This window comes from Typopeltis vanoorti, chromosome 5 (genome assembly GCF_054136105.1).
Source record: "Typopeltis vanoorti isolate ZY-2024b chromosome 5, IOZ_Tvanoo_1.0, whole genome shotgun sequence".
In the NCBI taxonomy this organism is placed as follows: domain Eukaryota; kingdom Metazoa; phylum Arthropoda; class Arachnida; order Uropygi; family Thelyphonidae; genus Typopeltis; species Typopeltis vanoorti.
Genome location: NC_143553.1, coordinates 124887429 through 124905212, shown reverse-complemented (window position 1 = coordinate 124905212; position 17784 = coordinate 124887429). Strand labels below are relative to the sequence as shown.

Genomic DNA, 17784 nt, shown 5'->3' with positions numbered 1-17784 from the left:
TTCCCATGATTTCTCAACTATTTGTCGTAAAGTGAAAATCTGATCCTACCAGCCTCTATTTGGCCTGTAGACAACATCACCACATGCCTCTCTGGCTGAATCAATCAATGTTTTCTTCAGAGCTTGCCTTCCTCTAGAATATCTAAGTTTGATTCTTGTTCTCAAACTCTTTCATTTTTTCTTGAATAATATTTGTATATTCAGTCTACAGTTCGCATCTGAGAGCTGCTCAACTTTACACTTTTACTCTGTACACTCTAGTGTCCTGCACCAGAGAGAAAACATCACTATCAGCAATAACAGTCATTGAGACTTTTCTTGAGATATACAATGAGATGTACGCTACTGTATGTTCCAAATTTACTTCCAAAATTTATGTCATCTGCTAATTACATAGCATTTTGCTGATCATATCCCATGCCTCCTTTGCAATTGTTTTCCTTACTTTTTTATTTTAAAGTATTTTTCCAACCTTTAATTATGAATAAAAGATTTAGTGAGCAAAAAAATGTGTAAGTGTGTAAAAGATTTGAAAAGTAATCTCATTGGAAGAAAAACTTGAAATAATAAAGAAAAATGAACAAAGTGAGTCCAGAGCAAAGATAGGACAAGAACACAAAATGGGTGAATCAACTATAATAGCAATTTTAAGCAAAACTGCTAAATACAAAGAGAAAGGTAAGGCTGCTTCAAGTTCTTCATGCATACAGACCACTCGAATTCAAAGTATTATAATGACTGAATTCGAAAGACTTCTTTCCACATGGATCAAAGATTATAACAAAAATAGATCCTGCTAAGCACTGACCTTATTAAATCAAAACCATTTAAGTCTCATTGAACCTTGAAAGAAAGGGTTATCAGTGATGGAAAAGAAGAAGAATTACATGCTAGTGCTGGGTGATTTGAGCATTTCAAAAAGAGAAATAGCCTACATAATGTTCGAATCACAGGCGAAGCTGCAAGGGCAGATAAGGAGGTGGCCACAAATTATCCAGAGGTTTCGAAGAAAATTGTGGAAGAATGGGGCTATTGTGACGAAGAAATATCTAATGTCAATGAAACTGACCATTTTTGGAAGCGAATGCCTTCCAAGACTTTTCTTCCCAAATAAGAGAAATCTCAGCCTGGTTATTACCTTGATGGACCTGTGTTTCACTCAGGATTTTTCCATGAGTGCAAGTCACAAAGTTGCCTCCAACGATCTCGATCTTGACCCTCTCTCTCTTCCATGTTATACCCATATCCAATTTCACTAGTGGATCTTCCCATCTTGTAGGTGGGCTTCCTGGTTTTCTCTTTATTCTTGGTTGCCAGTTGAGTATATATGTCCATCTGTTATCCCTGAGTCTGGCTATGTGACCTGCCCATCTCATCTTGCTTTCATATACCGCAGTTACCACATCTTTTATGCCTGATCTCTTTCTTAGTTCCATGTTTCTAACATGTTCCTTTTTACTGATTACAAATCCTGCATTTTATTGCACACTGAGTTATTCTGAGAATCTCTTCTTCTTTTCTTGTCGTGTTCCATGTTTCTGATCCATGTGTGAGTGATGGAAGAATGTCACTATTAAATAGTTTTGCCTTCTCAGAGATGTCAAGATTTGGACCAGAAGTGTTTCTTTTAGTCTGTTGAATGATAGCCATGCAGCTTTCTTTCTTTTTGCCAGTTCTTCAGATAAATTGTTATTCATTTTTATTGTTTATCCTAAGTAATTGCAGCATATGGGAATGGACATAGGGTTGGTGAGATGGATAGGAGGGTGGTTGACGGAGAGATATCAGAGAGTGGTTTACTCGGGAGTAGAGTCCACAAGATGGCCTGTGACTAGTGGTGTGCCACAAGGATCTGTTCTTGGACCACTGCTGTTTAATTTGTTCATAAATGATATAGGAAATGATCTGAGAGGAACAGTTCATTTGTTTGCGGATGATGCGAAGTTGGGTAGGGCAATAGTGAATGCAGATGACGTCAAAATTCTGCAGGATGATTTGGATAGATTGGAGGTCTGGGCTAAGGAGAATGGATGTCAGTTTAATGTGGCAAAATGTAAGGTTATGCATTTTGGGGTGAAAAGATTGGCGGCAGTTTACTGCATTGGTGGAACCCTGCTCCAGGAAATTGATGAGGCACGAGATTTAGGAGTGTTGGTAGATAAGGAATTGAAATTTAGGGGACACATTGCAAAAGTGACCAAAACAGCTCATCAAATCACTTGGTTGCTGAAGAATACGTTGACAAGCAGAGACAAGCATGTTATTGTTCCTCTGTATCGAGCCTTGATAAGACCCCATCTAGACTACTGTGCTCAGATTTGGTCACCTAGGTTTCTTCTTGATGGGGAGGAGGTGGAGAGGATCCAGAGGCGAGTGACCAAGATGATAGCAGGTCTGTGGAATGAACCGTATGAGAACAGGTTGAGGATTTGTGGGTTGCAAAAATTGGTTGATAGGCGGAGGAGGGGAGATATGATTGAGACATTCAAATTACTGAAGGGTTTCTATAAAATTAATTCAGAAGATATTTTTGAGAACAGGGCTGGTTTTGGGAGGACTAGGGGACATCCATGGAAACTGGGCAAAAGTGTGGTTAGTAAAGGTGTTAGAGCTGGGTTCTTTACTTTTAGAGTAGTGAATGAGTGGAATGCGCTCCCTGAGTCTGTGGTGGATGCTGTGACAGTGAATGAGTTTAAGGCGAGGTATGATAGATACTGTATGAATGTCAAATAGTTGTGATGAATATGATTTGGGGCCTCCCTCGATGAGTCTAATGACTCCCTGGAGTTGCCCGTAATAATAGTAATAGTAATAATTGTAGGAGTCAACTTGTTCTATAGGGATGTTATCAATACATAGATGACTAACACTTGCTGGTTATAAAGTTGCAAAATCGAATAAAATTACTGCTATCAGTATGCGTGCTGTTTGGAAGCACATTTTTCCACATTGTGCAAATAATTTTAGAGACTTTTTTTTTTTAAATGAAATGGATAATGTTGTTGAGGAAATTGCCAACATTGGGCGTGAACTGGATTTTGATGAGATTGACAATGATAATGTCCAAGAGTTAATTAAATCTCATTCTGAGGAATTGAGTGATTCTGACCTGCTAAATTTAGATGCACAGCAGAAAGATCCCGAAGAATATGAAGAAAATTTAACCACTGGCAGTCAGCCAAAAGAGATTTTACAGAAACAATTTGAAAATCTCTTTTATACAATCGAAGTTTTTAAGCAGCAGTGCTTAGAGACTGACCCAGTTGAAGAGAGAAGTAGTAAAATTTGCAGAGGAGTAGAAAAGGCAATAGGGCCATACCATCAGTTGTATGAAAAAGAGAAACAGAATGCTCCAAACTATGTTAGCTCCATTCTTTGTTAAGAAGTGGAATAATAAATTTATATTTTGAATAGCCAGGCTGGTTGGCTGAGTGTTTAGCATATCTGCTCTCCAGCCAAAAGGCTGCAGGTTCGAATCCCACAGTGGGTACGGATGTTTGTGAAAATACTAGTGGTGGTGGTGCTGGCAGATGATAGATGGTGTTAGTGTAGATGAGGATGGTAGTTGCTATTTGTTGTAGTTCGTGGATTGAGTGGTGGAGACAAAAAGTTATAGAGTAAGTGCCCTTCCTCAATCAGTCTTTGGACTCCATGGCGATGTCATGTAATAATAATAATAATATGTATTTTATTGTCTTTTAGCTTCATGGTTTTTCCTTTAACTAGGCCCTCAGATATTCCCTAATTCTTTTATAAAAAAAATTAAGGGTCAAGAAAGAAATTTGAGGAACGAATTATACTTTTTCCCATAGGTTTTATTATATTTGATTAGTGCATTTTCAATTAATATGCCTGTTTTAACATGTTAGATGCCTTAATCGAGGGATTGCTGAATTTGCAATCTGTCCTTATAATCTAAACATAATTTAATCCCATAATCCAGATATAATCTTTGTGATTCTTCTTCTTTGCATCCTTTCCACAGCTTCTTTACCCCCTTGGAACCCAGGAGGCCAAATCTACACACAGCAGGACCGGTCTGAGAGTATCTGATGCCTCTAGGCAAAGAAAATTTAGGCTTCCCTATACTTTGTCTCTATATATTTTTTCCTCGAACTATGTAGCAAAATCTGGTGCCCCGAAGCTTAGCGCCCCTAGGCGATTGCCTAGGTTCGCCTAATGATAAAACCAGCCCTGGCACACAGTAATACAGGTGCAGTCTTATCAAGGCCTTATAAAGAGGCAAAATGATTTCTTTATCCTTACATGTCAAGGTTCTCTTCTACATCGCCATTATCCTCTAAGTTGTATTTGCAACTTTTGCTATGTGACCTTTGAACTTCAAATTTCTGTCCACCATTATACCAAGATCCCTAGCCTCATTAGTTTCTTGTAGCATAACTGTGCCAATATAACATGCTGCTGTAAATCTCATCATGCCAAAATGCATAACTTGACACTTACTAACATTAAACTGGCAGACCATTTTCATTTGCACAAATTTCCAGCGTATTCAAATCATTTTGTAAGTGCTATTGATATTATTATTACTCCAAGACCTCATGGAGTCAAAGACTCATCTGGGAGGTCCTTTTATCACACACACACACAGCTCATCATACCATGTCTTAAACACACTCAAACTCCTTGCAGACACCACGCTCTCAGGCAAGGCATTCCAATCATTTACAACTCTGCACGAAAAAAACCTGCCTCTCACTCCCGTACCCAAACGCTCTTTATACAGTTTCTAGGGATGACCTCTGGTTCTCCTCCGATCTCCCACTATTTTCTATAGAACTTCTCCAGCATTGTTCCTATAACAACCCCTTACCAACTCGTAGGTCTCAATCATATCTCCCCTCTTCCTCCTGTCCACAGACTTTGCAAATTACATCTTCTCAATCTTTTCTCATACTCGACATTCCAAAGGTCAGAAACTACCTTAGTCAGTCACCTTTGCACCCTTTCCAACATCTCTTCATCCTTCTGAAAACCAGGTGACCAAATCTGGGCACAATAGACCATTTGTGGCCTAATCAAAGTCTTATACAACGGAACAAGAATCTCCCTACTTCTGCAAGTCGGTGTCCTCTGCATCATTCCCAGAAGCCTTTGTGTTGTCTTGACAATTTTGGCTATATGTCCCCTAAATTTCAGATCCTTATCCACTATCATCCCAAGATCTCTTATTTCCTAAATCTTCAACAATATATCCTCACCAAGCATAAATTCTGCGTCCCATCTTTGTTTTCCAAATTTTAAAACCTTACATTTTGCAACATTGAACTCACATCCCCTTTTCTGTGCCCAATCACTCAATTTATTCAAGTCTTCTTGTAAGGCCACAAGATCTTCTCTACTCTTCTACTCTTCATGGTTCGTCCCAACTCTGCATCATGGAGTCAAAGAGTCATCTGGGAGGTCCTTTTATCACACACACACACACACAGCTCATCATACCATGTCTTAAACACACTCAAACTTTACATCTGCAAACAACTGAATCTCCATCCAAATCTTCACCAATATCATTAATGTACAAGTTAAACAGTAATGGCCCTAAAACAGACCCCCGAGGCACTCCACTAATGACTTTCCTTTTCCTGGATATCGCATCCCCATACACAACTTGTTGATACCTATTAGATAGCCAGTCTCCAATCCAATGCACTACTCTAATATCCAACCCCATCTGCTATAGTTTGAATGTCAACTTATCATGAGGTATTCTATCAAAAGCCTTTGCAAAATCCAAGTATATTACCGTGTATCCTTCTCCTCTGTCCAAGGAAGCAGTCACTTTATTGTAATTAGTAAGTAGATTACTAAAACATGACCCCCCTTTAGCAAATCCATGCTGTCCATCAAAGATAATACTATTGTTGTCAACCCAATTCTGGATCCTAGTTCTCACAAGCTTCTCCAACAACTTAACCACAACACCTGACACAGAGATAGGCCTATAGTTTGATGCTTGAGTTCGATCACCTCCTTTATGAAGTGCCACAATCTTGACCTCCTTCCACTCCTTTGGAACTTGACCGAGTGCAAGACTCGCATTAAAAAAATATGTCAAGGCAGGTGTCAACTCCCTGGCACATTGCTTCAGAATACGTGGTGATATATTATCAAGTCCCACAGCCTTATTAACATCTAGTTTGCTCAACTCCCCATACACCTCTTGCTCACTTACAGTCAGTCTCTCCTCCCCATAATCAACTACTCTCAATCTCTCCTTGAAGTCACATTCACAAGATTGAAAGACCTTTATGAACTGCTCATTAAGTATTTCCACCACACACATTCCGCAAAAGCTGTATTTAATCCATCTCACACCTACCCTATTTAACCTTCTCACCCTTGGAATACATTTAGATATTGCATCTACTAGATAGTTTTTGAAAATCCCCCAAGCTGCATTGATCTCTTTTCCAGCTAACTTCTTCTCATTCTATGCTACCCCCCCCCCCCCAAGCTGTCTCCTGAGCACTTCATAATCACCCCCTCGTAGTTCCACATATACTTTTTTCTCACAGAGGTCCTCACACTGCTGGCAACTACCCAGGTAATCACCTCATGGTCACTCTCACCAATTGGTGGATGATTTGACACCTTGTTTATAATTACATCCTCTGATGAGATGACCAAATCCAAGACCCTCAATCCTTGCGTGCCCTCTGTTACATACTGTCTGAGATAGTTATCCCTCAAAAACTCAAGAAACTCATTGAAAACCTCAAAAAAACTCAAGAAATGGAATGTGTGGTGGAGATACTTAATGAGCAGTTGATAAAGATCTTTCAATCTTGTGAACGTGACTTCATGGAGAGATTGAGAGCAGTTGATGATGGGGAGGAGAGACTGACTGTAAGTGAGCAAGAGGTGTTTGGGGAGTTGAGTAAACTAGATGTAAATAAGGCTGTGGGACCTGATAATATATCACTGCATATTCTGAAGGAATGTGCCAGAGAGTTGACACCTGCCTTGATATATTTTTGTTAATATGAGTCTTGCACTTGGTCAAGTTCCTAAAGAGTGGAAGAAGGGCAAGATTGTTTCACTTCATAAAGCAGGTGATCGAACTCAAGCGTCAAACTATAGGCCTATCTCTGTGTCAGGTGTTGTGGTTAAGTTGTTGGAGAAGCTTGTGAGAACTAGGATCCAGAGTTGGGTTGACAACAATGGTATAATCTTTGATGGACAGCATGGATTTGCTAAAGGGAGGTTATGTTTTAGTAATCTACTTACTTATTTCAATAAAGTGACTGCTTCCTTGGACAGAGGAGAAGGATACACAGTAATATACTTGGATTTCGCAAAGGCTTTTGATAGAGTACCTCATGATAGGTTGCCAGTCAAACTAGAGCAGATGGGGTTGGATATTAGAGTAGTGCATTGGATTGGAGACTGGCTATCTGATAGGTATCAACAAGTTTTGTATGGGGTTGCGATATCCAGGAAAAGGAAAGTCACTAGTGGAGTGCCTCAGGAGTCTGTTTTAGGGTCATTACTATTTAACTTGTATATTAATGATATTGGCAAAGATTTGGATGGAGATATTCAGTTGTTTGCAGATGATGCAAATTTGGGACGAACCATAAAGAGTAGTGAAGATGTTGTGGCCTTGCAAGAAGACTTGAATAAATTGAGTGATTGGGCAAGAAAATGGGGATGTGAGCTCACTGTTGCAAAATGTAAGGTTTTAAAATTTGGAAAACAAAGATGGGATGCAGAATGTATGCTTGGTGAGAATATATTGTTGGAGGTAGAAGAAATAAGAGATTTGGGGGTGATAGTGGATAAGGATCTAAAATTCAGGGGACACATCGCCAAAATTGTGAAGACAACACAAAGACTTCTGGGAATGATGCGGAGGACACTGACATGTAGAAGTAGAGAGATTCTTGTTCCGTTGTATAAGGCTTTGATTAGGCCACACGTGGACTATTGTGTCCAGATTTGGTCACCGGGTTTTCAGAAGGATGAAGAGATGTAGGAAAGGATCCAAAGGCGACTGACTAAGGTAGTTTCTGACCTCTGGAATGTTGGGTATGAGGAAAGATTGAGAAGATGTAATTTGCAGAGTCTGGTGGAGAGAAGGAAGAGGGGAGATATGATAGAGACCTATAAGTTGGTAAGGGGTTGTTATAAGATCAATGGTGGAGAAGTTCTACAGAGAATAGTGGGAGATCAGGGGAGAACCAGGGGTTATCCCTGGAAACTGTATAAAGAGGGTGTGAATAGGGGAGTGAGAGGCAGGTTTTTTTCGTGCATGGTTGTGAATGATTGGAATGCCTTGCCTGAGAGTGTGGTGTCTGCAAGGAGTTTGAGTGTGTTTAAGACACGGTATGATGAGATGTGTGTGTGTGATAAAAGGACCTCCCAGATGAGTCTTTGACTCTATGAGGTCTTGGGAAATAATAATAATAATAATTTCTGTTTCTATAGCAAGTCCCACTAACCCCACTTCTTAGACATAACTTGTCTACACTCTTCCTATCCATTCCTATCTTCACTGATACTACACCCATACCTAAATATTACCCGAACATCCTTGACTCTCTGACGTTTCCATTACTTTTGAAAATTAGAACCACGTAACTATTGTGCTATGCACATATGTATTCTTTCACTCCGTTAGTATTTCATTGAAAAAATCATTTACTCTGCAATTTGATTTCATCTGTGAGCAGCTCTTTGTTATTGTCTTCAGGTGACTTCTTCTCTTCAACATTTTATTTTATTTTTTTTTTCATTTGATTACTCTAAATAGAATTGCCTTTTCACAGAAGAGAGAAGCAAATTCTGTTTAAGATATGTCATGAGATTTCTTTCTTTCTTTTTTTCTTTCGTAAATGACTTAAATATATGACTTCTATTTGCAAATGATTCTCAAATGTAGTACCAGCTTTCAGCACCTTCTCACATTCATTGTTAACACAGTGTCTCCATTCAGTATCTTTAAAGTTAACTACAGGGTGGCCCAAAATGTACCAAGTTTAAATCCAATTTTCTCAGTAATTAGCTGGTATAATTAGAAAAAAACTTTACCAACACATTATAGCCATCAAGCCATTTGTGGCTATAATGTGTCAGTAAAATTTTTTTCTAATCATATCAGCGAATTGCAGAAAAAATTGGATTTAAACTTGGTAGGTACATTTTGGACCACCCTTTATATTCCATGAGATTTTCATCATCTTATCTTTAGTTATGTAAATTTTTTTCTGGATTCCAAATAGAATAGCAACCATAAATGGTTGCTATTCTATTTGGATTTGTTAGATTTTCCGCTCTCTCTCTCTCCTGGTATAATCTACGGTTGCAAAATCCAAATGGATTACATTTTGCAAACACTCCACTGAAAACTACCCTTCTCTTTTGAAAAAAAGAATAAATAAAATCAGTGTTTATTAAAGTTAAATAGTAAAGTATTATTTAAACGATGTTATTTCTTTCAGTATTGCATGTACTCAAGCCAATTTTGTGTATTTTTTCTGATCCTTTTCCCACATGACCATTGAGATCTCAACATTTTCTAGTGTACTCTGTAATAGATTATCTATATTTTCTTAAAATTCCATTCTTATTCCCAGTCATAACCAACTCGCACTTCTTGACTCATCAACACTCTCCCCTATCCATTCCTGTCTGTCATCAATGATACTACACCCCTTCCTAAACCGAAATATCACCCCTACATCCTTGACTGTCTTAATGCTTTCTTGCACACACACGCATATACTCCTGAAACCATCATATACACTTTTCATGCAGTGCCCCCGTCTACCCTGACTCCCCCCCCACACACACACCATTTCCCGGTCCACTCTGTGTCCCTTCTCTCTTATTCTCTCCACTCATGCCACTCACCACTCCATTCACAAACTTGTCTACCTTACTGTCCTGCTCTTCCACAACACGTCTTGCTTCTCAGGTCTTACATTCACTTCAGTCATTCTCTCTTGCAGCAACAGTTTCTCTAACTGACTCTCACCAAATTCATTGAAATGTAACCTATCTCTTTTATACAGCTCTATCTACCCCTCATATTCATCCCACGCATTCACAAAATTAACTCCTTTCTCCCCACACAACTCTGCTGGCATACGATTCAAAATCTTCACTCACCTCAATTCATCACTATCATACATGATCAATACACTGATTACTTTACCTACCACACTCTCATCTTTCAACTCTCCTTAACAGCCTCATGACATCCCTCCTTACATTCTTCTTGTTACCAGTCAGCTCATTCGTGCCAACTACCACTACCAACTCCTTGACTGTCTTAATGCTTTCTTGCACACACACGCATATACTCCTGAAACCATCATATACACTTTTCATATTCACTTTGCTTGTATATACTCCTCTTATCCAATGCTTCAACCATGCTATTCATTCTAAATCCTGGAAAACAGACCTTGTGCAATTTTTCATTCATCACACCTCTTATCATTGAATCTCCACACATTGCGGCTCTCAAATCATTTGATATTACTTTCAAATCTTTTGTCCCATTCTTCCTTACATTCCCATGCAAGTTAGTAATTCTCGTCAGTTCATTCCTCATGTTTAATCTCTTGCTTCATCTTCACCAACTCAGCTTTCATATCTTGAATTAGTTTTTCATTGCCATTTATGAAAATCTCATTTTCATTACCTTGCATGTCTGTTGTTGTACTACTCACCCACTAACTCACTGCTGGCTCTCTCATACTGCTTGCTGCCACTAACTCACCATCATCTATGCATGCTGTTGTACCGTTACCACTCAAGCACTGAGTCAACTCCACTTACTCCAGTAGCTACATCCACAATCTTTTACCTGCTACTGCTTACATTCAACAATAGATGATAATTCATAAGTATTCTGCACTTCTTACACACCCAAACTCTCTCATCTGTCTCATTTTTCCTTCTCCATGGAAACATCTTCAATCGCTTTCCAAGCATACATACTGCATTTACGGCATCTCACTAGTTTTGAAAAATCCATGCCACTTGTGTTTGTCTTTTGCGCCATCTTACATTTCACTGCCATTTCACTCACACTCAAAGCTGCAAATAAACACAAAAATATAATAAATACAGAATTATAACTACACTGAACACCTCCTACTGATTACAACTATTATATAACATATTAAAAAAAACTAACTATTGTTAATACCACACACAATTTGAAATTTTAAACCTATCTTTTCACAATTATATATTTGGTTTAATCCTTTATCCAAGTGTAAGCAAACAAAGTGCGCCTGAAGTATTTTCAGGACTGGGGCAACTCGTGGCAAAGGTGGTATAACTTCTCATCACTTGCCTTAGCATCCCATAATGCAAAGTACAGCTTCTTGCAGACATGTATAATGCTATGCATTAAGGAAAGGGTCATTACCCAGACCAGTTTCGACCTTTATTGGGATCTCATCAGTGCAAGCCAGACCCAGAGGTGGTGATACTGAGGTGGAAGTATTGGAGAAGTCATATTTCCATATACAAGTTGCAAAAAGGTGTCACACCTTATTATTAAAATTCTCTGGATTAGAGATAGTTGATGGAAGTCGATACATGTCCGCAAGGAGATGTGCTTTGCATTATGGGATGTCTCGGCAAGTGATGAGAAGTTATACCACCTTTGCCACGAGTTTCCCCAGTCCTGAAAATACTTCAGGCGCAAACTTTGTTTGCTTACACTTGGATAAAGGATTAAATCAAATATATAATTGGTAACATAGCCAAGTGAAAAAACTTCCATCAACTATCTTTTCACAGTGATCTCGATGAACACATCTTTCTCTTTGCCATTTCCTATTATAATAGTAAATAAATTAATATTTAGATACTTTTATTGGTAAGCCAAAAATTAAAATAATAAGTCACTATTGTTGTTGATCATGAAATTTTCTTAGTTATTTCCTTACAGTAGGTGTCTGCATACATACAGACATAAATAGTACAGCAGACATCTGCTGTACTATTTTTTTACCACATTTCAAGCCTCCTACATACAGGATGATGGTCTCACAATGGCAACAAAAATCATGTACTACATAAAATATTTGCAAACATCCATGCTTATGGTGGGATTTAAATTCACAATTTGTTGATTGGAGATTGATGTGATATTCTCTTGACCAACCAGGCCAACAGTTAAACTTAGCTGAGATGGGATGTTAAAGGCAATATGTCAGCTCAATCAACAATGTTACCTATATGTGATATCATATATATAAAGTCTAATTGTCGTATTTTACTGGAAGCTATCTATAACACTGTTTTACCTTGATGTAGTTAATCATCATCATGCGTATCAAGGATTTAGACCTAGTGTGGCCTGTTCCAGCCTTAGAAGGCATCTTTGAATCGTTTAAGAGGACGTCCTGGTTTTCTTTTTCCTAATGGCTTGTACTTCAAGGCTTGTTTTGGTAATCTTTCTATTTCCATTCTTTGAACGTTTTCCATCCATTTTTGTTTATAGTTTTTAATTTTTTCTATTACTGATTCTTGGTTTAATTCTTTCATAATTTCTTCGTTTCTTTTGTGATCAAATAGAGTATACTTTGCAGTTTTTCTCATAAACTTCATTTCTGCTGTTATTAATCTTTGTTTGTCTTTTTATTTTATTGTCCAGATTTCACTTCCATACAATAAGACTGGTAGGGCTAATGTATTGTATACTTTTAGTCTAGTTTGTTTTTGAACTAGCTTTGGTTTAAATATAAGAGTTAATTACACCTTTCTTTTAGGGTTACACGGTGATCAGCATTCATTTTAAAAATTTTATGAAATTTACAACCGTGTTAAAAAAAAAACTTTTTTTTTTTATTCTTATCCTGAAGTTTCGATCTTCACATCAAGATCATCATCTGGAGCGTACATAAATATACAGGACAAGCTGAGTTACATCATTGACTGTAAGCTAGAGAAACAATGATTTGATCACATGTTATTCTACTGGCGTGACCTCTGGTGGAAAAAAAAAATAAAAATAAAATAAAATAAAAAATAAATTTTTACATCAAGCTAAATTCTATTTTTAGATTCTAATTTCTAATTCTAAATTTCTAGATTTCTAATTCTAATTCTAGATTTCTAATTCTAAATTCTATATTCGATTTCGCGATCTGGTCCAATGGCCACCAGACATTAGACACATTCCTTAGCCACCTATACAAACAACACAAATGCATACAGTTCACAATTGAAATTGAAAAACACAACACACTTCCGTTTCTAGATACACTTGTCACACGTCTTCCCTTGGGCAACCTTTCCTTCACTGTTTACCGAAAACCTACACATACGTGACAATATATACACATAAACTCCTACCACCACCCAACACAAAAACTAGGTGTCATCGACACGCTAAAAAACAGCTCAGACGATAATAACTGATAACTTTAAATTCGTCTTTCAGTGCCTGTTCTGCAAGATGAATTTAAAATTATCAGTAATAACTTACAAAAAAACGGATACAGCCAAAACATTATAAACAAAATTCTCTACAAAACCACAATAAAAACAAAGGCAAACCAGACTACAGTAAAACTATAACCATTCCCTACATTAAAGGAATATCAGACAAAATAAACAGAGTACTACAAAAGTACAACCTCAAAGCCACGTTTAAACCTCCTGCAAAATTAAAAAGCTTACTCAACTCATCCAAAGACCCACTCCCTCCACTAGCTCACTCTGGAGTATACTGGATTTATTGTACTTGCAACATACCATATGTAGGAGAAACAGGATGCACTATTCCTATTAGACAAAAAGAACATAAACGACACATGAAATATAATAATTATGGTGAAGCTGGCCTTTCTGATCATGCCCTGAATACCTTACACAGAATTGACTGGAAAACCACCAGCTGTCTACATCACACTAGAACATGGTATGAACGTAAATTCAAGGAAGCCTGTGAGATTATCAGCAACCACCCCCAATCTGAACAGCAATGATGGCTTAAAAATCCCAAACATATGGAAGGTATATATTCGACCTTCCTCACCAAGAACAACTATAAACAGGACTGTAGAAAATCCAGTATTGTAAATCAAAAATAAGACTTGTAATTCTAAAAATAGGACACCATTTGTTTCTGAAAGAAAACCATCTAAAAGAATGTTTATTCCTGTCATTGTAAAAATAGAATTTAGCTTGATGTAAAAATTTATTATTTATTTTATTTTATTTTTTTCCACCAGAGGTCATGCCAGTAGAATAACATGTGATCAAATCATTGTTTCTCTAGCTTACAGTTAATGATGTAACTCAGCTTGTCCTGTATATTTATGTACGTTCCAGATGATGATCTTGATGTGAAGATTGAAACGTCGGGATAATAAAAAAAGTTTTTTTTTTTTAACATGGTTGTAAATTCCATAAAATTTTCAAAATGAAAAAATTAATTACACCTGTTATTTTTAAATAATTTGCAATTTTTACATTTACATCTTTTTCATTTTCATATGTGATCATACATCCTAGGCAGTTAAATGAATTCACCTGTTCTAAGATCTTGTTATCTATTACTATCTTAGTTCTGCTAGATCTTGTCCTTTAAAGGCCATAGTTTTTGATTTTTCTGTTGATATTATCATACCATAATCTTTGGCTATCTCATTTAGATCTAAAATAGCTTTCTGTAAGTTATCTTCAGAATTTTTAATTATTATTTGGTTGTCGGCAAAAAGGAGAGTGTTTAAGTTCACAGTAGGAGAAAGTTTAATACCTTGATGGAAATTTTTATTCCATTTTATTATTATTTCATTTAGGTAAATATTAAAAAGAGTTGCTGAGAGGGGGACTTCCCAGTCAGACCCCTTTGGTTTCTCTCTCTCGTATATGATAGCTCATGATTTAATCTTATTTGTATTTGATTATTTTCATATATACTTATGATAGCTTTTAGGATATTATTTGGTATTTGTCTTTCATTTAATATGTTAAATAAAATGCTTTTTCAAAGTCAATAAATTCAATATATGTGTTTCAAAATTGTATTCTCTTCTTTTCTCTATTATTAATTTTAGGCAAAAGGCTGGGGCTCTACATAATCATCCTTTTCTAAACCCATTCTGTACTTCTAAAATAAAGTTTTCGGAATATTTCATTAGTTTTCTATTTAAAATTCTGCTATATATTTTGTAACAGGAATTTAGTATGCTTATACCTCTATAGTTTTTAGGGTCGTCTCTATTACCTTTTTTAAAGATAGGAATCGCAATTGCTTTTTTCCATTCTATTGGGGGGGGGTTACCAGTTGTATAACTTTTATTTAAAAATAATAGGAGTCTTTCTTTTAACCTTGTTCCTGCATATTTATACAGTTCTGAACCTAGCTTATCTTTTCCAGGTGATTTTACGTTTCTTGTTTCTTTCAGGCTGATTTCTAATTCTTCTTTAGTTATTTCCTTTCCATTAAGTGTTTGCCAGTTTTCTTTTTTAAAATATTTATCTGTCTACAATTCTGTGTAGAAATTTAGAAATTCTTCTAATTTCAATTCGGTGTTTAATTTTATGTTTTCTTTAATATTTAGCATTCAGGCATTTCAAAATCTTATATACATTGGGTCTTATTTTATATAAATCATGTTTTCTAAATTAGAAACAAATTTGTTCCATGATTCTCTATGTCTTTTTCTGACTTCTCATTTAGCTATGGCTCTTATTCTTTTATATTCTATTTCATCTTCTATTTTTATTTTATTTTAATTATTTTTACTGCTTAACCATTGGTTGAGCAGTAAAATGTAGCAGTAAGATATAGTTAATGCTCTGTATGTATATTTAATGTTTTTAATGATTAGATTGGAAAAATTCATTAAAATTACTTGCATTTTTATAAGTTTTAATGACACTTAATACATTTCAGTTTAATTAGCATCTTGGTTTTTTAATTTCACATACAACAATGATCTTTATCATAAAATATAAATAAAAATGAAAACGATTCATGTTAAAATGTGAATAGATGAAATTATCTGTTTTAACTTTCCACAAGCACTCATTAGAAGAGAGTGATGATCATATTGGCACTAACATGGAATTGATAGAGCTTAAACTTCCTCGTAGCAGATGCATGCAGACATATGCAATTAGTAAATATTCTTGCTCCATGGTTTAAGTCATTTTAGTTATAATTCCAACCAGCTGCAGAATTAAACATGCATGATAAGAGAGTGTAATATAACTGGTTGTTTGATCAAAGTTTGAATAATAGGTGCCTTACTGCACTGGAATCTTTTTTTTTTTTTTTTTTTTTTTCGCCTCATTCTGTGGGAGAAATAAACAGTTATTTATTCTTCCTTTGCACCTTATGCATGTGTGTAAATTTAAATCATAAAATTTGACTAACTTATTTACTGTGATGACAGATATATTCAAGTATTTTACTTTTAGGATGCTGATTATGACAACTTTTCCGAGCAAGTTATTGAAAATAAATCTGATGTTTATAAAGCTGTTAAACAGTGGGTCAAAACTCAAGATGAACAGCATGTATTGATGACTACACCATCGATTTTAGTAGGTTATCGAGTGCAGGTATATAGAACTGAAGGCACAACACAATGGTATACAGCAGTAATAGTTTCTTTTGATAAAGATAAGGTATATGAAATTTAATTTTTATCATTTTATGTAATATTTTATTTTATCTTTCTAAATAATCTCAAGATTTTTAAAATCATTCACATCTTTAAAATAGTGTTAGGTGCTGTTTATTTTTGGCCAGTTTGTTTAACGGAACTACAAAGAAATTTCACTCAATGTTTGTGTTATTATTTTCTTTTCACATCAGCAGTGTATTAATTGTTTAACTATGATGTAGCATGTTTCTTAAACTGTGTTTTGCAGAAACCTTCTGTGAAAACTTGTAGGGAGTTTCCTTCTACCCATGGCACGGCACTGCGTGCCATGGGTAGGAGGTGCCCTTGTGCAAAACGTTTTTTCAGCACCCCCATAAAATAAGTTTCCATGAAAAATTTTTGCAAAAAATTTTACTTTGTTATAAGTACAAAACAATGTATACACATACATAAAAATAAATTTTATTTAACAGTAGTAGAACATTGTAATCACTGAAATTCATTAATAAGGAATTTTTAAAAATAAAAATTTTCAAAAATGTTTATTCCTTAATATATAAATACAACAGAATATATATATTTATATAAATACAACAGAATATATATATTTATATATATAAACAAAAATTACTTTTATTTTAATATAAAGAGAAATATTACATAACAAAGATAATTTGGAGATATGCTTTTAACTATATAACAGTTAGTATAAATGTAGATTTATTTTACATATTTATCCGTCTTGCTTTAGCTGCCACAAAATTTATAATAATATCTTTAATGTTTAATGAATCCATAATATTATTTTCAATTGATATAATTGATAAATCCATTAGACGTTCTCCAGACATTGTTGACCGCAAATAATTTTTTATTAGTTTCAGTTTTGAAAAACTGCTTTCCCCTGATGCTACGGATATTGGTAATGTTAAATAAATACACATCACAATCGCATTATTCGGAAATGTGTCGGTTAATTTGTTTTCGTATACATAATTTAAAACATCCTGAGGAGCCGACTATTTTTTAATAAAACACTGCAAAGTTTTTAATTCCTCAAATAAAGTCATACCATCAATATCACGATTGTTGGAATCTTCATTGTCGCTCAGTTTTAAGTGCAAATCTTTACAATGTTTCATTAAATCTTCATCGCTCCAATCTTTTAATTTGC

The 17784-nt window shown here is 35.6% G+C and overlaps 1 protein-coding gene across 1 annotated transcript in view; it reads left to right on the top strand.

Annotated features, from left to right (window-relative positions):
• LOC150106785 (uncharacterized) overlaps nucleotides 1–17784 on the top strand; it is a 602332-nt gene that overhangs the window by 109157 nt on the left and 475391 nt on the right. Inside the window, exon 4 of the mRNA XM_090393483.1 lies at nucleotides 16423–16632. Within this exon, the coding sequence (XP_090249609.1) occupies nucleotides 16423–16632 (210 nt within the window). The remainder of the gene's footprint in view (nucleotides 1–16422; nucleotides 16633–17784) is intronic.